The sequence below is a fragment of the Lepisosteus platostomus genome, chromosome 4, assembly GCF_059453375.1.
Source record: "Lepisosteus platostomus isolate fLepPlt1 chromosome 4, fLepPlt1.hap1, whole genome shotgun sequence".
In the NCBI taxonomy this organism is placed as follows: Eukaryota; Metazoa; Chordata; class Actinopteri; order Semionotiformes; family Lepisosteidae; genus Lepisosteus; species Lepisosteus platostomus.
The window spans coordinates 5,037,564-5,059,361 of record NC_142614.1 but is presented as its reverse complement, the minus strand read 5'-3'; the positions used below and the strand labels follow the sequence as shown (position 1 = coordinate 5,059,361).

General features: G+C 49.0%; 1 protein-coding gene across 1 annotated transcript; it reads right to left on the bottom strand.

Moving 5' to 3' along the window:
- Positions 1-657: 657 nt before the first annotated feature.
- Positions 658-16,819, bottom strand: dact3a (dishevelled-binding antagonist of beta-catenin 3a). Its single transcript, XM_088627691.1, has 4 exons — positions 16,300-16,819; positions 5,089-5,218; positions 4,430-4,576; positions 658-3,354 (listed from the first exon to the last, which is right to left on the bottom strand). Exons 1-4 carry the CDS (start codon positions 16,543-16,545, stop codon positions 1,901-1,903), a joined length of 1,977 nt encoding a protein of 658 aa, XP_088483817.1. The 5' UTR covers positions 16,546-16,819; the 3' UTR covers positions 658-1,900.
- Positions 16,820-21,798: the final 4,979 nt, after the last annotated feature.

Here is a 21,798-nt window from a genome sequence, read left to right as displayed (position 1 = left end):
TGCTACAGGAAAGGCACTGCATTGCAACTCTTGAGGCAGCACAAAGGAGAGCAACCAGACTAATTCTTCGCCTGAACGCACGCAGACAAAGGGAACTCAATTCAGTCTAAAAGGGCAGATTGTGGGAGCATGGATCAAGCTACCAAGCCCTAAAACTGATACCCTAGTTTCTTTCAAGAAGCAAATGGATAAGTGTCTTCAATTAGGCCAGGGCAGCAGGTATGTCACAACGCAAGGGGTTGTGGGAGTGTCGTTCAAGAGAGATAGATCACTTTATTAGCCATATACAATTTCTTGTATTAGGAATTCATCTTTTCACATACCCCAGCTTTCTCTCCATGAGACACACAGACAGGGAGAGAAGCTGGGGGTCAGAGCACAGGGTCAGCCATTGTACAGCGCCCCTGGACCAGTTGGGGTTAAGGGCGTTGCTCAGGGGCCCAACAGAGTAGGATTCCTCTGCCGGCCACAGGATTTGAACTGGCAACCTTCCAGCGTGCCACCGCTCTGCCAGGGCTACCCAGCCCTGTTGTAGAAGGCGATACCCTGGCTTCTTTCAAGAAACAACAAGGGCCGGGAAGAGATCCGTGGACCAATCAGCTGCGAACTAGAAAACGGGCTTGTTTTCTTCCACTCTGGAGAACAAACTCAGCCAGCTTCTGTGTCAAATATCACAGCTTTATTTACAGACCACATTCATAAATACAAGGCCACAGGAAGGTATGTACAGATATATACAAGAGCTGTGACACCGCACAGATGCTGGGGCCAGAAGGACTCTACTGTGTCACTGAAATCTAAAAGGAGATTCATCAAGCTCAGCCCAGCAGGCAGGTCCATGGGATCCCAGTGGCAGTGCTGTGCTGAAGACTTCGTCAGCTGCTTTAACTGAGCAATGTCATACTTCCCCTAGTAGATCCAAAGCAACCAGCATTGTGTAGGGCTGGTAGTCGGTCCGAACTGGTCGCCTGTTGGTGAATTTGTGCCGACTGTACTGTAGGTTGATGACCATGTTGCGGTTTACCTTCTCATAATCTAGAAATGGCAGGGAGGGTGTTGCACGGGAGGCACAAGTTGTCTATTTGAGTCAGAGGCATGATGATTATTAATATGATCATTTTGATAGTCTTTTCCGAGCGTCTCCAATAAGGGTTGGGTTGCAGAACCCTTACCGAAATGTGGAGCAAAAACTTGAAAATGTGCATGAAATACTGATAAGTATGTCCTCTGTAGGGCTCTGCCTATTCCAGACATGTAACCAATATGATGCCTGGTCCTCGATGGGGATGTGTATGACACTACACTTTCACAAAATCTGCAGGACAAAATACACATTTAACTGTCTACCTTTACTTTGTAGCATGCAGATATTTTTGATGTCCCTCTAAATGAAATCAGTTCTTGTGTCGTAGAACGTCACTTTTTCAGCCAATCCCCTTTCCTTGAGACCCTTGTTGACGACACTCGCAGTGAGAACGAGATAAGCTGATGGGAAGGATGACATCATGAAAGAGACCCTGCAGCCAGAGCTGAGGCAGCCACCTCTTGGCCTGGTCTTGAACAAGGTCAAGACATTAACAGAGACCCAGCTAAAGCACAGACGTGACTCACGGGCCTCTCAGTTTGCCTTTGGGGGAGTGCCAGTTTGGGTGCTGTTTTAAATCTTTGTCAGAGAAAAATCCTCCACTTCACCTGACCCAGGTTAAAGAATTAGACTTTTCTCCCGTGAGGCCACATCAGATGGTACTTAAATCCAGAAATCACTGAAGCAGAGCAAACAGAATGACGAAACAGAACACTGAAGCACTTAAAGTTGTCATTCTGCTATCACTGTCTCCACAAATTTATATATATATTTCAAGCTTTCAAGGGTGAATCTGTCAGGTCTGGGAGACAGCTCTCAGACAGTTGTCATGACCTTGAGCGAGCCAGTGCGGAATCTAAGGATCTTCTTTTTCAGTGCATGGGATGCCTTGATCTTGATGAAGGCCTTCGGCTGGGGGCCGCAGGTGGGAGAGGAGGGTGAGGGGGGCCGAGCCAGCTGCGGGGGCAGCTGCTGGGGCCACACCAGCCCCCCACTCTCATCCGAATCACTGGAGAGGGAGCTGGAGCCCGGGGAGTCAGCCTCACTCAGGCTCGACTCGGAGTCTCCCAGGCAGGGGGTGGGGTACCCCTCTTCAGGCCGGCAGAGGGGAGCACGCTCCTGGAAGTCAGTCTCAGGATAAGGATGGTTGTAGGGGTAGGGAGGGGGCTGACGAGGGGGCTTGCGAAGGCGTCTTGGGGCCTGATTCCCCGGCAGGATCTCCCCCTCATCCTGGCTGATCTCCAGGGTGGATCTCCACTTTCGGTAGCAGGTGTTGCCTGGTTGCTGGCGCCTCTGCCTAGACTGGCATCCTCGGGCACCCCCGTCTCGATCTATTGTGTTGTACTTTCGATCCAAAGCCATCCTCTGGCCAAAGAGGCTGTTCTCCGACTGGGATCGGCAGGCTTTCCTTCCCGGCTTCCGGGGAGTTGGCTTGTCTTCGGTGAAGCGGCATTTCTTGGGGGTACCTTTGGGTCTGGGATTGCAGCGTTCTGGGGAATAGCGGACAACCTCTGCTCGGCTCTTCCCAGGCTTGCCCGAAGATCTCTGGGAGGAGTTCCGACTGGACTGCTGAGCCCGACAAGCCTGCTGAGCTGGAATGTATTGGGCACTGACCATTTGGTCATCAGCTGGAGGCGATCTGTGCATTGCATAACCCTGGTAGTGTTCTGGGGACTCTTGGTCACTGCTGGTTGGCTCCAAAGCAGCACTGCAAGGATAGTCTAGGGAAGCAGGGCGCACTGCAGCCAAAGGTGTGGGCTTGGGCCTGGAATAAATGTAGGAGAAGCTCTCATCAGAGTTCAAAGGCATTCCAGTATACCCATCCTCATCAAGGCTCCTACAGCCCCAGGTGGGGCCTTCGTAGCTGGGGGAGATGGCACCATGAGCACCCTGGTGGTACCCCGGCTCCAGGGGCCTCCGGCACAGGCTGTTCTGCCGAGCCAGGCCTTTGTGGGGCTCAGAGTTGAGGTTGGTGCGGGGTTTGGAAGGGCGAAGAGGCAGGGCTCTCCTCTGGATCAGGCCCAGGATGTAGTTCTCGACGCGGTGGGCCTGCTGTATGTCCTCCGACGTGGGCTGATCCCCGGGGTACAGCTGGTCCTCCTCAAACTCCCCCAGGTATGGTGGGTCCCAGGGCCAGCGGTCTTCCTCGGCAGCGGTCCCTTCCGAAATGCCCTCCAGGGAGCGTGGGTAAGGGGCGGAGAAGGAGCGGGGCACCATGGTGCGAGGACCACTGTCCAGTAAGCCTTCCCGGTTGGCCACAAAGAGGTCCCCTGGGAACACGGAGGAAAACATGCAGGTTTACTCACTGGGCCATCAGCTCAACCCTGGGCGCCCGAACTCCGCGTGCAGCATTGCATGGGACTCTGCTACTGCACTGCTAGGATGAACTGAGTCTGTCACACGAATGGCACCAACAACAACACAAGGGACAGTTTTCCTTAGAGCCTACCGACAAACCAGCTTCTAAAGAAAACCAATACCAGATTTCCAAGCAGTTGAACACAGCTTATGAGCTTATACAGAAGGGAACTCCAGAGACCATGTTTAAATGCTTTCAGACAGATTTCAGCATTTCAAAACAATCTCAATCGTCCAGTTTGGAGACACAAACTGGCTGCCCACGAAGAGTTTGAAAATCTGACCGAGTGGACCGAGGCGTGCCCTAATGCAGCACACATCCAGTTAGAAAGAAAATAAAAGAACTATTTGGCAGCGTATAAACTGCAGTAGAGACAGGCCCTGATGCCCAGGCAGTGTGTGTTTGGTTTGTACGCAAGCATGTGTCTGCGCGGTCTCTAGCACAGAAGCCCTTTCTCTCCCTGCGCCATGCTGCTAGCTGGGTAAACAGAGGTGCCTTGTCTTGGAAGGCCTAACACATGTGTCTCATGACCAACCTGCAAACCCAGCTTAATTACCCACTGCTTGACGCAATTAAAGAATACTTACCCTTATACAGTGGCCAGATGTTACTTCACGTTTTTTTTTCCTTGTGTGCAAGCTTCACTAAAGAATATATATATATATGTTGCTACTCTCTTTGCATGTGATAGAAGCATATTGTAAGCACTACTTGATAAATCACTATCCTGTTTTTTACTCTATTATCGGACGTGCTACTGATAGCATTCCTTCACTAGGACCTGAATTCTAGGGTGCCCAGATGCTTGTATTTCCTAAAAATCCTCTTGAACATCACATTAAGAAGACTTGAAACGCAGGCACAGGCAACTTAAAAGTTGTTTTAAGACACTCATTTCTGTTTCCCTTTGATTACCAGCCTGCCTCTGTGGCAGGTTTTTTCTGAAGGAATTGGGAGGGGTGACGCCTCTCCCAGCGCCAGCTTACCGACTGACTTGGGCCGCTCGCTGGCATAACTGACGCGGGCGTCGCTCGGCCCACCGGCCCGGGAGGAGTAGCTGGGCTGGAACTCCCGGAAGACAGAGGAATCCGACAGGCCGACAGGCGAAGGGCCTTCACTTAACTCGTAAAAACCTGGAGGCCAAATACAACACACAAGCACAGCTAGAGACACAAATCTTCACATCAACACAGAGAATTGCTATGCATTAAAAGCAAGGAAAACAGAAGTGTTTCGCAGGCTGTAACAGCTGGACCCTTACTAAGGCTCTCTGAGCCTTAGGCCTTCGATGAAGAAAAGTGATATGTCTAATATTGTTTTGAACTGAATATTACATGGAAAGCCCTCCCTCTCTGGTTTGGAAGATCTTGAAGGTAGAAAATAACCTGATAGGGATCTACCTGCTGTGCAATAGGAGCCTTATCTGTTTCCCAGAAGATTCTAATAACAACAGAAAGCAACACACCCCTACAGCTAAAGACTGGCCTGCTCCTTTCCAGGCATTCCATGCTGGTCACGTCTGCCCCACTGGAGAGAACAGGATTTTCACACTAACGTTGCCACTTCCATCTGCTCACCATCATCACAGCAAATTGATTTGAGCTGGATGGTACAAGACAGCTGGAAGCAGCTGCTGCCCCAGTACCTGAGCTCGGCCGGCTGTCTCCCACATCAGAGGGGGGCTCGGCATAGGCGGTCTCGGCGTCGACCCTCAGCTCCCCCACTTGCTGCTCCAGAGAGGCCATCAGCGCCCAGGGAGTACCCTTCAGACTGTTCTGCAAAAGAAAACACACAGGAAAAAAAAAGGAGTGAAATACAGAGCACCAATTATGGGTTGGGTCACAGCCCTGTCTGCCGCGGCCACACGTGGTGACTCTCCCTGTTTGTGCGTTGAGACTCAGAAGTGAAAAACTCCACAGATCCCTGCTGATCACGACTAGTACAGCCAGGTATGGTGTGGAGGCAGAAGAGGATTTGATACGGACTGAGAACTGCTGAATTTAGACCAACAGGTCATGCAGCGAAGAAGCACTGGGAAGAGAGCTGTCTAAAAGGGCTATCGAGCGGATCAATCTGTTCAGGTGTTTGATCAGAGTGCAGGGGGAGTCCACTGGGCCAGATGGCCAGCTGTGACCAGGATTTTCACAGCAGTGATGCCCATCCAGGAGAGTGCCGACAGGCTGGGCCTGAGTCAGCCAGGATATTCCTGGATCTTGGTGAAACGGAGACTCCGGAGACACGCAGTGACATCAGTGCAAGACAGGCCAGAGCTGGGACTGGCGCTGACTCTCCTCTGAAAGTACAGAGGAGCACGCAGCATGTCAACCGGTGAAGGCGTTAGACAGGTGGGCATGTCTGAGGAGCTGTGCACAGGCAACTGGATGGTGACCTGATTTTAAAAAAAAGAGCGATTCCAAAGCTATATAAAAAGAAGAAGATTGACCATGTTTGTGGAGATTTGCCTTCCTTAGGGGCATGCAGTTCAAACCAAAGTCTCCCTACAAGGCCTGGGCTGGGTTTCATGGAGAACTGGAACCATCTTCAGCACGTGCATCATTTTCTCTGGCTTTGCTTCCATTCTGGCCATTCGCTGGCTAGCGCGGTTCGGCGAGAACCGAGAGAACTAAATGGCAGATTTCTTTGCAATCGTGCTTCTTCTTAATGACTTTTTCTTGGGGAGAAAAGAAAATCTGATGGCTCCTCTGCAGGGAATCTGAAGGCCTTCTTCAGAAACAGCCCTCAGCTCTCTGGATGTCACTCATCACGGCGCTGGAGTGACAGCTGCGCCCACCTGCTGGTCTCCCGTCACGCCTGTGACAGACAGCATGTCAGTGCGGCTCGGGGGGCGCAGGGAATCGGGGGAATTGGTGTCACCGCGTTTCGGGGCGCACGCGTGCGCCGCCGCATTCAAATCCGGCTGGTGGGGGCAGGGAGAGGGGGAGGTTACCACAGATCCTGGACTTGAATGATGTTTTCCTTTTGCGAGTTCAGGGGCGTTAAAAGCAGAAATCAATCACTGATTCTGAAAAAAAAAACAAACTTCTGTGCAGGGTGCCCATAAATTAAACTGGCTTGTTCAAAGACATGGCTCCCCAGAGCCCAGTCTTCATGATGCAGCAGTTTGAATAAGCCTGGTAACTTCATAATCAATTACACATGGAACTGAAATGTCATGATGTATATTTATGATGTGATCTTGCGCTGTGCATACATATATTTGTATCACTGAGCTCCAATTCAAGCAATGAGGCGTTCAACCTTGCCTAACCACTGACTGGATTTTTCATGGTCTGCTGTGGGCAGCAATGTCCCAACCAGAACCTCTGCAGTTCTGACCGTGAGCATTGTACTTGGGTGGCAAGACACCGCGGCCACATCCCAAGCCAGCTGGGAAACAGGACTGCTCTGCGGCGTGGGACAATTTCAAAACATGCAGAAACGCAGCGTGGGATTCCTCTTTCTGAACCCGCAGCACGCACTCGCAAAGAATCCCAAAATCCTGCACACGGGCTCTCTCGGATCTTGCATTTTTCAGTTTGTCAGTACACGGTGCTGAGATGTGCGCCCCACGTTCAGGCGAACGAGCTAGCTGTCGGATCTGCTCAGGGAGCGCATCGGCTCCTGTCTGGTGGATTCATGCATCCGTCCAAGATCACGTTAGGAGTTACAAGGCGATAAGAGGAGATATGAGGAAGTATCTCATTTGCCTGGACGGGCGCTGAATCTTTAGTGTCTCGCCTCTCTGTGGTCGCACTCATTTGGCATGGCCACAGAATTAGCTCAGGCACTGATAAGCAGGCCACGACACTGCACTGCTAATGTTCCAGCATTTCCTCCAGAAATGCCCCAGTCAATAATGGTCATAAATCATTCTTTTAAAACGAGTTTACTGCCAGGTTACACCAGGAAGGATGTCCCTCTCAGAACAATTATTTTCATTAAGGCTCGAAATATTCCCTTACGTTTCTAGCCCTAACATCGAACAATTTGTCCATTAAGGACCACAAGCTTCAAACTGTCACTATATGTAAAAGCTGGACACTGAAAACTATTTCAGTGCAATTGATCTCCAGGGCTGCAGTGGCTCACCTAGAGCTGTGTAATCACACTGCAGGACTGTGCACAGAAAAGCACTTGGGCAAACACACTCAGGCTACCCTGCCCCTTCCGGACCCATTAATCACCCAGCTGCCACAGCACAGCTCTCTGAGGGGGGGGGGTGACATTTACTCCCCCAGGTGGCTGTAAAAACCTTTACTGCCGGACACAGGCAGGCAAGCCAGGCTTGTTAAACACGTAGCTCTAAAAAGAAATCCAGCACTTCTTCCTTTCCTTTAGAATCCTGAACTCCAGACTGTGAAGTGAAGACGTGACAGAGATCTTGTTTCCAGAGTGAGTGAGGACTTTTGAACTGATTGAAAACTGTCTCTGGATTTGATTTGTCAGTTTGCTCTGTGAACTGATGTTCTGATTTCTCTAACTGGTATCAGCTGGAATTTGTCTCATTATCGTGGCACTTTGTTTGTTTTTTCAACACAGCTGTACACATGCATGCCAACAAATACGCATACTGATTCACAATGATGTGCACGGACGCACACAGAGCTATTTCTGCAGACAATAACACACGCTTTGCCTGTCTCTCTCTCTCCCACACACTTATCCTCACTCTCCTTTCCCATATTAAGTCATAATGCTGGGGGACAGTTTGTGCTGACAATGTTTTACCCATCTGTTTTGAAGTCAGAGTTCAGTCTAGAGACACATGACCTCTGACCTACTGTAATTAAGACACCTGACTTGTAAACTTGTGCAGACAACCTCACATGGCTACAGTCCCTAATCTGTCCAAGCAGGAGAAAATGTTGAGATGCCTTAAGATTGAACTGATATTTTTGTGTATTGCTTGAATCTATATGTAGGCCAAGCTCAAGAAAAGCAAAGTTTTTTTCATCTGTTTGCGTGGATGATTGGTTGTGTGGCCAAATGGGTGGTGATAGAGACACATATTTTTGCTCATTTTTTATTGCTATTTAATGGTGGCTCTGCAGAAGCAGGCTGCCACAATAAGCTGCAAGTTAGGAACATTCCTAGCCTAAAAATAAGCCGGAAAGCGTGGAGCTCGTTAGGTGAACTAAATGATATAACCGAGTGTCGCCTTGGCAACACAGCAGCTTGGAGAGAGACGGAATGAGGCAGAGAGAAGGGAGATAGAGGCAGGGGGTGGGCAGGAAAGGAAGGAGTCAGAACAGAACAGCCACAAATAAGAGAATTTGGACCATGGCGCTCATTTGATTGTAATTCTCTATGGGCATATAGCCAGTACTGCTTATAACGGGAACAACCCCCTGGAAAGGGACAATTAAGAACAGACAATCAAACCTAAGCTGTGTGTATTTGGGAGGTGGGAGAATACTGAAAAACACAGGGAGAGCACGCAAACTCCACACAGACAGATGACCACATTTGGAATCGAACCCCGGAGTCTGGAGCTATGAGATTGTGTTGCTAGTCCCTTTCCCATCCCTAATGACAGAAAGCTGATCAAAACATAACATAAATTATTTGTATATGGAGGATGACCTGTTTTTTTTTTCTGGGGAAGAGGTGTTGAATCTGCTACCACCAACAAGAAGGCCTTTCTCCCTCTGCCTGTTTTTGTTTCCATACATTAAAGCGCAGATCAGCTCTTAATTGATTCTTTTCAAAGGGAGCATGTAAAATAGGAGAACAGGAGCCAAGAAAGTGAAGCGCAGAATGCACTGCACACAGAGCTCAGCCAACAGCTCATTTCCTCACAGTCCCCAGGCAGTAATCCTTTGTAATTAAACCTTTTGTACTGATAAATTATTAAGTCGTGCGTCTCGGCGCACATCTTCCTCGAAGCACTACACTTCAGGTTTGTTGTAAGTGAACTGATCGACTGTCCGTGTTTCGACACACACCGACATAAGGCAGAAACTGTTGCTCTGCACCTGACAGATGACAGACAATAAAAGCCAATGGCCTCCTGACCTGCCCCCACACTGCTCCTGCGGTGGAGTTTGACTCCTGGAAATGCTTCAGCACGTTCAGCAAGGTCATGCGACTTGAGCAACTGTTTCGGGGGAGCTGGGCATCAGTAATGCCAGGGCTGATTACGGTTTCTTTTGTAAACTGACCACTTCAAAAAAGAAACCCTGACCACATCTGAGATCCTCACTGCAGCTGTCCGGCCACATCTGGAATGGAGCTGGCCCTGCCCAGGAACATCTGGACTGGGAGTGCTCTGGAATTAAGAGGATTCCTTTCGGTGGGGCTGGGAACGGCACAGTCTTGACTACAGCGCTCCTTGCACCCTCCTCAGTAAAGACAATAAAGAAAAAAAGACTGGAGGTGGGTCCAGACTTACAAATGACACTTTCCGTCTCGGGAACAGCGCCCGTAGGAGTGATTCTGGCCTGCGCTGGCACTGTGCGTTGGCTTTCTTTCCATGTGCTCATGCATGTCTTCTGCGGTTGTGGTTTCTGCACTGGTTTTTGACTTTCCCTCTCCGGCTAAGCTCCAGCAAGAGAAGAGGCACCTCATGGCTTGAGGAGAGGAGATTGTACTAGGGTGACAGTACTGTATAGCTGGGGACTGGGCTGTTGATTTCAGACAGGAATGTCAGACCTCAAGAAGGCTGAGCTGCTATTCTGCACAGATCCTTCCTACAGGTCATTCTTAAGGGAACAGCCAAAGGAAGCTTGTTGGCAAACAGCATACACACAGCGCACACGGGCCGACAGCAGCTCTCATCTGAGGTCCTGTTTCAGGAGCTGCAGAGGTAAGACAGAACACGCCAAGATGACTCAGGGAACGCCTCGCTGCTCCCACCGCTCCCCTCTTCCTCTTCGGACCGTGGCCTGCCAGGGGCGTTCCTGGGTTAGGGAGGTAGTTGTGCTTCTCCTATTGCAATGCTCACCTGGGTGGTGGTTTGTAGCAGGTGGTCTCAACACCACTGCCAGTCCGACATGAAGCTGCTTTTTTGCCACTTTTGCTGCGTAAAACCAAAGCAGGGCAGGTGCCCGGGACTAATCCCAGCCTGTCGCCGGGCTGAGCTGGTCCGCGTGGCGCAAAGCTGCACCAGCCAACAAGTCCAGCACCCGCGCCAGGACTGTGATCACCCTGGCACCGACAGCAGGCTCTTTCATGGGAGGTGGTAAACTGACACTCAATCTCTCTCCTCTGCCCCCCCCCCTCCCCTTTGTCACTCCCCACACACACACACACACACACACACACACACTTCAGCTGCTAAATCTCTCAGCCCACACGCGTCTGCCACTCCCCGGGTGTTTACACAACGTGGCGAGGTGTGAAACTTGAGGAACACACTCCCTTGCACCCTCTCTCATCTGTAAACTGCCCGGGACACTGTTTATTTAAACTGAGGCCTGCAGCTGGAGAGAAGGGCTGTCTCCGATGGTGTAAACTGACCCTGGGATATACTACATCTATGGGCAGTTCCACAGCTGACAGGGCTGAGGGCAGTTTACAGGAGTTTCGGTCACAGGAGGGGGACTGTGACAATCATACAGGACAACAATTAAGGGCACCATGGACATGCTATGGAACTGATGTGAGAGCAGCACAGTACTGCTGCAGGCCTGGAAAGAGATGCATAATGGTACAGAACTGAAACATGGGCTTTATAGTGATATTGTAGGGCTGAGGAGAAGGGTTCAAAGGACTGCAGAGAAGCCACCATGGTAATGCTGCAGGGATGCTCTAGGCATCTTGACAGTTCTGTTGGTCAGCACTGGGGGCATCATGGCAATACTGTAGGGCAGGAGAGAAAAGCTGCCTGTCTCTCTCCTTTACAGAGTAAAAAGCACTGAGGAAGATCACTCAGCTCAGGTGCACATGTGCCGATAGGGCTGTTTCAGAACAAGCAAAGAGGTACCTGAATGAGTGATATTCTTCTTGGTGGAGGACCGTTCGAAATGACCTGCAATGTCACGGTCCGTTACGTACATTGTCTCTGTCTCTTTCCCTAATTCTAAAGACAACAAGCATGCAGGGTCTCAGCAAGGGCAGACAACAAACAGAGGGATTGCACACATGTGCTGCTCTGACCTTTAATATCTACAAACGTAAATGAGCTACATTATTGTTTTTCAGACAAACAATGTGCTGAAGCACTTGTGGTTATTGAAAAATATCAGAAGACCTGGAAAGGATAACATTCAAACATGTGAAAAAGAAATTAAATGCTAATGACTGTTTTGAATATTTGCCATCTCTAAACCACTGTAATTGCTTTCCCGCAGTCAAACGCATTTCTTCTCCAAACAAACCAGTTTTTTTTAAGACATTGCTGTTTTGCTTGGGTAGGGCTTGATTTGCTTTTTAGCTTTTTTTGCATTTTGTTTTAAAACTGCAAAGTGAAAAGCACAGCCACTCACAATATGTGTGCAGCACGCCAGACGGTGTGTGCTGTCAGCTGGTAGGACCTGACCAGTACACCCAGAGCAGCCAATGGCTCCCTACCAGGCAGTTGGTGTTTATTTAAGTGCAGGAGCACTTTATGGCTTTTTCGGCACACAGTGAAGGGCACACACGGCAGGCTTTGCTTTCTCAGCTGCTGGCCAGTGTTAAGTAGTTGTCAACAACTAGGGGCTGAGAACCGAGAGGCCGCTTAATCAACAGCAGTGTGAGAGTGTGCCATGCCGTCAGGCGGCAACGCATGGGACCAAGCAAGTTGCCAGGAAAAAGGATACTGCAATACTATTGACAAGGAGGCCAATGGTGCCCTACAGTCCACTGGTGCATCTTGGCTCTGGGCAAACAGTCAGGGCCTGAAGCACCAAAACACAGCAACATGGCACATCTGGGTACACACTGCACAGACACCTTTGTAAATGTGTATTTACAGAAGTGCTTTTCAGTCTGAGAACAGGTGGTGCTCACTTCCTTACACAAGGAGTTGTAGTGGTATGGAACTGCTGGCCCAGCCATGATGCTGAAGCCGAAACTCGGGAGTGTTTTCCAGAAATGGCTGGATGAGATCCTCGGAGGACCTGGATACTGACTACACAAGGGGTGAGATGAGCCAGTTCCGGTTTGGCTCAATCAGTCGATTGTAAGATGCCCTGCTGAATGCTCTTATGTAACGTCACACTCAGAGGTACAGCCGGCCAGTGGCCCCTCCGCTCTCCAGGACACAGGGCTCACCCTGCGCTCTGCAGGCTGAGGAGGGTCTTAGGATTCACTTTGCAGAAACCAGGCTAAGAGCCCTACAGTTCCCCCCTTCCTGCACAATCCCTAGCCCAGTGCCAGCAGCTCTCTCATTTATACAAGTGGCACTAATTGAAATAATAATAATAATAATGTGAGGATTGGAGACAGGCTTCTAATCCTCTTTTCTTCCCTGCGTGTAAGGAGAAGGGGCTACAGCACCTACTAATCCTCTTTGCTCTTCAATGCCAAGAAAGAGAATCAAACTCTCCCTGTCCACACACTGCGGCTCCCTCCCCTCTCAGCCCCTCCAGGTCAGCACTGGAGAGAGAGCTGCACAGCTGGGATCCCACAGCTTTTCCCAAGGGGGCTTAGTGTATCCCCAGAGGTGTGGAGCGACGGGGACATCGTATCCTGACGGACAGCTGTCAAAAAACCCATAGCGCTGAGAGCCCCCCCTCCCCACTCAGACTCACACCCACATCTACAGGGGTCACATCAATCACCCAGTAAGCCCCACCCCCCAAAAATGAAAGCTGATCAATTTGCGTCATTTTCTGCTTGCATGCTGACAACTAATTGAGTTGCTGCTGTAGCGGAGCTCGTTCGGATACGGTGATGTCATCGCCCTCCCTGCGAGTAGCAGGGACCTCAGCTGCCTGGGCTGGGGGAGGTCTCCTTTAGCTCACTCGGCTGGCTCCCTGTTGCGTTACACCAGAGACCCGGGTTCGAGCCCAGGTGTTGCGGGACGAACCAGCGGGGTGGAGCGGCGGAGGGCACGAGCCCACGCGGAACTCCAACAGTCACACTATTCGCTACTTTCATTTTCATTTCTACTACCACTAAATTACTGTGCCTGCTGCTCAGTCTCTAAGACCCTTGGATCTACTGAGACCCGGGTTCGAGCCCCAGGTGTTGAGGGATGAACCAGCGGGGTGGAGCGGTGAGGGCACGAGTCCGTGTGGAACCACCACGGTCACACTAGAACTGTACACATGGGCAGGGCTGTCCAATTCTGGTCCCTCATCCCAGCTCAGCTGTTGAGGAGCTAAACCGGGCTTAACTGGACCAATATACCAGCTTTTCCACACACTTCAGGTACTCTTGCTTTGAAAAGACCCTCACAGAAACACCAGCCCTCCAGGACCAGGACTGGACACCCCTGTACTAAAGAGAAAGACAAGAGAGGAGAGATTCATCGCTGTTAAAATGTCCTGTGGAACAGGAGAGAGAGCTGAGCTGGTTTTGCCCCGCAGTCACAAGCAAATCTCTACCAAGCGAACGATCAATCACTGCCTTCGTCCTGTTACCCATCAACAATCCCGGGGCAGACACGATTGAAATTAACACCTCGCTGTTTCTAGCGATCTGCCGTTACAGGGACCCCTTTAATGAAAATGAAGACCTCAAAATCCATCAGAAGTCCCTCCGGCCACCGCCTTGTACGGGTTCCTTGTAGAGTCCTGTGGGATGTTCGCAGGAATGTGGAGGACTTTGATATTTTTTAATGTAATGTTGTTGCGTGTACACTGGTGCCGCCCGTGGAAACGGGAACACCGTTCAGCTCCTCGGAGCTGTCAGAACCCCGTCTCCCGTGGAATTCCCTTTGTGCGGAGAGTCCCCCGCTTTCCACACCCCGACGGCGTCGCGTTTATTGTTCCACTGGACGCCGAGCGATTAGTATTCAGATCCACTCGCGGCCATTGTGTACACCGAAGCTGGGGGGCTTGAGGCGGGGAAGGGAGGCTGAAGAAAGGGGGGGACGCTGCTCACTTCATTTCTCTCGCCTCTCCGAAAAACGCCTCCACAGAACAGAAACTCGGGGGGAGAACCGGGCGTCCCGTCTGTCCTTCTCGCACACAGGAGTGACGGCGTGGCTGTTGAAATAGGATGGCCGCCAGACACTGGGACTCGCCGGTTCCCTCCCAGCCCGTGACAGAGCGGGCAGAGGGCAGTCCTCATTTAAATACAATTCGGCGGCTGTCGGCGATTCGAAGGCGACGCGTGATTAATGCAGATTACATTTAATAGAGTTCACTCAAATGTCGAGACGCGGTGTTATTTGCGCTGGTATTTACAGTGTTTGCACTATGCGTGTAGCAGCCTCGGATCGCGACTGCAATTTCCTTATCAACTATTTTGACCAGCTTATCGACCATTTTACTGCTTGTAAATGTTATAAAATCATAAGTGCTTTGCAGCTTTTATACATCCAACATCATCAGGCAATGCAAAGCCAGAACAGCCACATATACATTTGCTTGTTCCAAAAGGCAATATATACATATATTAGATTTTTTTTTATCTTTGCAAGTTCCAAAGTAAATCAAATGCACGACTAGGTTGTCAGTTACTAACATGCCATTCTTCTGTGACATCTTAATTAAATGGATATTATCCGCAGTACGCAGCAGCCGTTAGCTTAACCTGAATATTACACAGAAAAAACGCTATTAAGGAAAGTTAATGCAGTGGATTTGACAATAATCAGGACGATTTGCTCAATACATTAATACATACGGAACAACGTGTTATACAATTATAGAATAACATTATATAATAAGTCATTCTTACATGAAACGCTATAGCCTGTCAGGTCAACTTAGATTTCTGCTTTCTAGCTCCAAAACGTCAATCAACAACACCGCGAGACAGACTATTACGAGTTAGGCACAAGACGCAAACTTAAATTAATATTTTGATTAGAAAGGACTCCATTGCAAAATTTCACATGCGCTCGAGGGGGATGTTAACTGTATTTGGCTATTGCGGACGTTTTGTGGAAAGACGCTGTGCGGATTGGAGAATGAATTGTAACAACAACAGGGACGTATTAACACAGCCTCTGGCTTCGAACCGCCGGAATACAGTCCTGCGTTTCCCTGTTTTCACAACGTTAAGCAGCGCTATGGCATCGCTGAAGGGGAGAACCACGTCAATTACTACATGTAGCGACAACAATGAACTGTAAGAACACTGAACGACTCGAAACGACCGAGGCTCGGTTTTGTGCACCACGGCATAAATCAAGGAGCACACCGATTGCCTGCCGGGCTCTCAAAGGAATCGACAGTCATAGATCCCCGCGTAGACAGACGGACCATTAATCAGGTTGTTTCTGGCCCAAATAAATCATGACGCCTCTCAGCCCCTTTCTTTTGCCCTGCTCTGCGCTTTGGTTGGAAGGACAATAGATGAATATAATCGCGAAACCAGCCGAGTTTGCCTTAAATGGTCAAGGATGGGTGACTAGTATCACCGAGCTCCGGCTGTGCGTTTCTGTGCCTCTGCCTCTCTCGCGTTTCCTTTGCCCCCTCGTTTGCTCCGAATAGAGAGAAACAACTTAATATTCAGGCTTGAACGCGCGACCTGTAGCAAAAATCAAGTTGCGCTGGGTATTTAATACTCAGTCTCGCAAAGTCAAGTCCCCACATCGAGACACGCATGACCCGTGACCACGGACACCCCCACAAACAAAAGGGAAGCGCTTTGGTCAGCTAGTTACAAATCTCGCCCCTAACCAGCCTCTGTTAGAGTACAGCTACCCACACGTGTGAAATCCTGAACTGGACATGGCGTGATAAACAAGCTGGCGGTGGCGGTGGGGATGGGGATGACATTATTAGCATCGCAACTCTTAGCGTTTAACCGTGCTTACCAGCTGTCGCCTCAAAGTCAGGTCCCCCTGGGCTCGGCTGACGGGAGCCGGCGGGTGAGCGGCTGGGGCGCCGCCTGCCCATCGCTGCCCCGGGCTGTGATCCCCGATCTGGAGGGCGCTGAGCACCAGGTACTCCTGCCGCTGCTTGAGCAGCTCCAGTTCACACAGACCGGCCAGGCTCGCTTCCAAACGGTCCTTGTTCCTGCTGCGCTCCAGGCTCATAGGGAAGGAAAACGCGCGGAACATCTCTTTTTTTTCTTTAGCAAAACAAAAAAACGCTTGAAATGTCACTTTTTCATCAAGTTTCGGTTAAAACGGATCTTTGTTTTTTTGAAGTGCGCCCTCCCACCCCCTCGGTTTTTAATCTGCTTTTTACGGGCTTTTTTTCCTCGATTATAATTTTTGGAACTGGCAGCTCTCGGTAACATCCATGTGTCTTATTTTCAGTGCAACTGTACAGCTGTACTGCCTCAGCATTGCTGTCTCTCTCCCTCCCCACGGTCAGTACTCGCTCTACCGCTGTAGTCTTTCATTCCACAGCTGTCACGCTAGGATTTGCATACGCCCCTCCTCTCCCTTCTTCCTATTGGCCAGTCATTTGCAATAGTGGAAAGTATTTACCGATTGCTCCGCCCTTCACACTTCACCTTGCCTCTGATTGGCCTTCGACAGACATGTGCGTTCTTTATATTTACATATCATTGGATTCGTCTCTTTTTATTGGATAAACATGGTTCTTCCCCGCCCCTTTCTCTCGACAGGACCCCGCCCCCTAACAGCCTTCCTGAAGCCCCATTCTTTGGGACAGTGTTCACCGGGACCCCTTTCGGCGATGACATCATTGAATGAAAATCTGCAATGAATGTCTGTCCGTGTAATGAATGAGGAGGTGATGGCGTAAGGTTCTGAGACTACCCAAGGGTTCCCAATCAAGGTCGTGGGGACCCTAGACCCTTCAGAGGTTTGTTTATCTACACCACAGAGGTAACTAACAATTTACCAATTAGACATGACTGAATCGTTTTCGGGTTCTGGAACTGGAGTATCTGGAAAACATCATCTCTACAGGAGACTCAAACAATGAAAAAGGTCTGATTACTCGATCGGTTCAGTGAAGGATTCAATCAAGCAGCTGAGAGCACAGCTGACCCTGAGGTTTCCAGTACCAGGATTAGGAACCAATGGTGAAAAGCAGAGTCCTGGAGAGTCCCAGACCAGCAGGTGTTAGAGGCAGCCCTAAAGTCACCAATTTCTAAAGACCAATTTTACTGTGGACGGTTACACTGCTGGTGTGCTGAACTAAGTCCTTCACAGCTCATTTGAAACAAAACTCAGAACATCCTTCAAGGACCAGTGTTTGCAGTGGAGCAGTGGTCGGCCCTGCTGCCTCACAGCACTGGGGACCTGATATGTTCCCCCTGTGGGTTTCCTCCCACTGTCCACAAATGCACTAGCAGGTTGATTGGCTTCTGGGAAAACTGGCCCTGGTGTGAGTGTGTTCATGTGTGTGTGCACCCCCCCCATCCAGGGGGTACCCCGCCTTGCACCCCGTTACTTGCCAGGATAGGCTCCAGCACCCCTGCGATCCTGAAATGGAAGATGCAGTTAGAAAATGGACGGACAGACCCATGTTCTGTTCATTGTAACATTCCTATCTTAATTGATCGATTGTTTAAACAAGTGTTTTCTGATTTTGAACAAACAGGTGATTTGTGGTGACCTAAAAGAAGAACTGGATTGGGGCTTTCCAGAACCAGGGACAGAGACCTCTGCTCTACAGTATTACTTCATTTCCCATTGGCCTTCAACCAATCATGGCCTCCTAATAATCCCCATCTCTGAACTGGCTTCATCACTCTGCTCTCCTCCCAATGAGAACTGGTGTGTGGGGGGAGTACTGGTGCACTATGGCTGCTGTCACATCATCCAGGTGGGGCTGCACACTGGTGGGGGTGGAGGGGATCCCCATTACCTGTAGAGCGCTTTGAGTGGAGTGTCCAGAAAAGCGCCACATAAGTGTAAGCAATTATTATTATTTTTGTGTGGGTTTAATATGGTAAAATGGTGTTGCAGATTGGGTTGCAGCCTAACTGAAGAACCGAGCGTCACATAGCTCCTGCCGAACTGGCTCGGTTTGGGAATGTGATGAAGCCTGAGAGGCTAAATTAGAGCCCGGCAATCTATGAGGGCCTGGAAGACATTCCAGTGGGTCTCCACATCAGCTGGGAAACACTTCCCCGCGACACTCTCAATAACCAGGTTTTCTCTCTACAGTGCAGACACCCTTCTTATATTTTAAAGATCTGCTGCCCTTTATTGTTACTTCCTAATTTTAGTGACAGAAAGTAAATATTAATATCTTGATGTCTGTGTAGTGCATTGTGTGTGGTGCAGTGTTGTCTCTGTTGAAGGTGATCATTAGAAAATGATGCCCCTTTGCTTGAAGGCTTTGAGCAATCCCGTTATATGTGGATTTTGTTGCTTAATTACTGCAAATTAGAACACTAAGTGTTTTTGTTTATAACAGCTGAGGAGCCATTATCCACATCTCTTCCTACTGTTCTAGGCTGCAGGCTCTGTCAGGATTCATAAGGCCTAATTTCCAGAGCCTACAAGTGGAAACTATTGAGATGTGCATTTAGAACTGAGAATGGGAGTTAAATCTTTTCACAAAGGGTTGTGGGAGTGTGGAACAAGCTACCCAGCCTTGTTGGCGAAGCCTATCCAGAAGCAGCTGTTTGAGATCCTTGGATCAGCTCTGTACTTACTACCAAATGGGCTAGATGGGCGAATGGTTTTCCTGTTCTGGCTCTGGTGTGACGTACAACAGAAAGAAGACTCTGCTGGGCAGCACATTCGCAGACCAGTCTGAGCTCTTCGTGCTGAAAGAGGGGCGCAGAGCTGGAAGGCTGGTGTTCAAGGTGCAAATCGGAGGAAATGATTGATGGGTTACTGAACGTAACCGAAGAGATTAAGTCAGTGCCTTTATTTTTGTTTTGCTCACTGTTCTTCTGTCTGACTTTTTCTGTAATGTGAGCCATTTTAACAAAACACAAAGAAAAAATGGGGAAAAAAGGTTTTAAAATATCACTCTCCAGCTTTCTATCTCGATAAGATGACCGGGATGCAACGGTGAAAAAAGTACATGCATTTACATGCTGATGCTTTTCCGTTAGTTACAATAGGAAGAGTGATGTGCAAATGTGAATTTGGATGAGCAATGCTACTGCGGTTCTGTAGTGATTCACGCACACATTTAGACCGCTATGTATACAGCACTGCGCTATTGTGCCACCTAGTGGCAGAGTTCTATAACTGCTTCAGACTTGCGTGTAACTTTGAAAAAGTCTTTCGAATCGGGAACAGATGAGTCAGGGGTAGGTGCGTTTTACATCCATTTGAGGCGCTGGAGTAGCGTACCGCGAACTACGTAGCATAGTCCTGTCCTGCTACACCATAACCACACCATTCCTTACGTAGTTGTGCATAGATGGTCTTTATTATGGTAACAATTTGGGAAGTTGAAGCACTTGAAATTTCATTGTATGTTCTCACCTATCACAGAACCGCTGCTTCTTCAGTCTGTTAGTACAGTGGATATCCTGTGCTAGAAAAGCATTTTTTCAGTCTTTCCTTAATTAAGATTGTACAGTCTTTGATTTGTTTTTTTCCCCTCATCTCTTTCAGTTCTTACACAAATATGGTCGTCAAATCATCACATATAAAATGTAATCTTTCCGTGTAAGATCCGTTCTTCAAAGATCAGTTTTTAATTAATTTTATATAGCATTTTGTGGTTTCTAAGCTTCTAATATTTGTAAAGTATAGCTACAGTAAAAAATAAACACCCTTTATAGTTCGCGTTTTTTTAAAAGTAACAAGTAAGAGGTTTATTCCATGCTGAAAAAAAAAGAAAGAAAGAAAACACAACGTTTCGGCCGTGGAGCCTTCTTCTGGTGTATTTTAAAAGTATGCTTTTCTTTATCTTGCTTTTCTTCTCTGTTTCTGCAGTCGCTTTGTGTATATCCCTCTGTACACACACTCACATTTTTTTTCACTATTCCTCTTGACTCTAAGTGGCATTACAGTCTAGGTGATGTGTTATTAAAATACAAGAGTGTTTGAAGTCCGCGAGTACAAGTTTATAGGGGTAGGCGATTTTGATACATACTGCACGTAAGAAACACGCAGCCCTGTTAGACTTATTGCCGAATGCCTCCATCTAGTGGCGTTTTTCCAGTATTGCAACTCGAATGGAATTTGTGTTCCATGCCCAGTATGTCCATTGCTCACACCTGAAGAAGGCTCCACGGCCGAAACGTTGTGTTTTCTTTCTTCTTTTTTCCAGCATGGAATAAACCTCTGACTTGTTCCTTTGCAGCCTACGCATGCTGACGCAGCTACCCACCTGGACTCCTTATGTCTAAAATACAAGTAATAAACTGCAGTCACCGCAGTGAAGCATTCAATTCAACTATTTTTCGGATGCATTTATGATAGGGAAATAAAATGATGACAGTTACAGGACTGAAAACGCTTTATGTTTCTAATTCGGGCAATCCAAGAGCTCAGCTGGTGCAAATGTCAGCGTCAAGGGGGTCAGGAGAGAGGTGACTATTTAGACCTGAAAGCGTAACTTCAGTCTTGGAGGGCTGTAGGCATTTGCTGGATTTTCCGCCAAGTTCATACCAACTTTGCTGATGTAATTATTGGTTGAACTGAACCTATTTAGCGATCTTTCTTAAGATCGCTGGAGTCGTAGGCTATTGGTGCTGCTTTGGTGTGGCCAGTCAGGGCTGCAGATATACGTGCTGTAGGTGCAGGACCTGCAGTACGTGGTCAAGCTGGACGGATAACAACACTCTTCACCTTCTTGCCACTGTGCGCAACACCTCCCACATGCGTCTTCTCTGAAAAGCCGTGTACCTAACACAAACACTGACAGTAACTCATGGTGGCTCATTTCTAAAGGTGAAAGAATATCTTGGATAGGTTTTTCCTGTCCTTTTATTGTATTTTGATGAAACAATTTTTGGGGGGCATGTTGGTGTTCAAGCTTTGCAGGATGTACGTGTAGCGGAACTAGTTCGGATGCGGTGACGTCACCGCCCTCCCTGCGCGTAGCAGGGACCTCGGCTGCCTGGGCTGGGGGAGGTCTCCTTTAGCTTATGCGGCTGGTTCCCTGTTGCGTTACACCGGGTTCGCGCCCCAGGTGTGGCGGGACGAAATGGGTGGCGGAGGAACCGCGCCAGTCAAGTACTGTAAGCTTTAAGGTGTGCTGTGTGTGATCTGGCCGTGGAGCTGGTTATTCCTTAACTCCTGCAATATGGACTATGGGTTATGGACTGCAGACTAAGACATTTACCTCAAAAGCAGTAGTCATGGGGCCCAGCCCTGGTTTCGTGGATGCCTGCAATCGGCTGTTCGATATCCCATATTAATGAATTTAGAGGTGGGCAGGAACACCAAACAGCATCTGGATCTTTCAGGAGCAGGGAT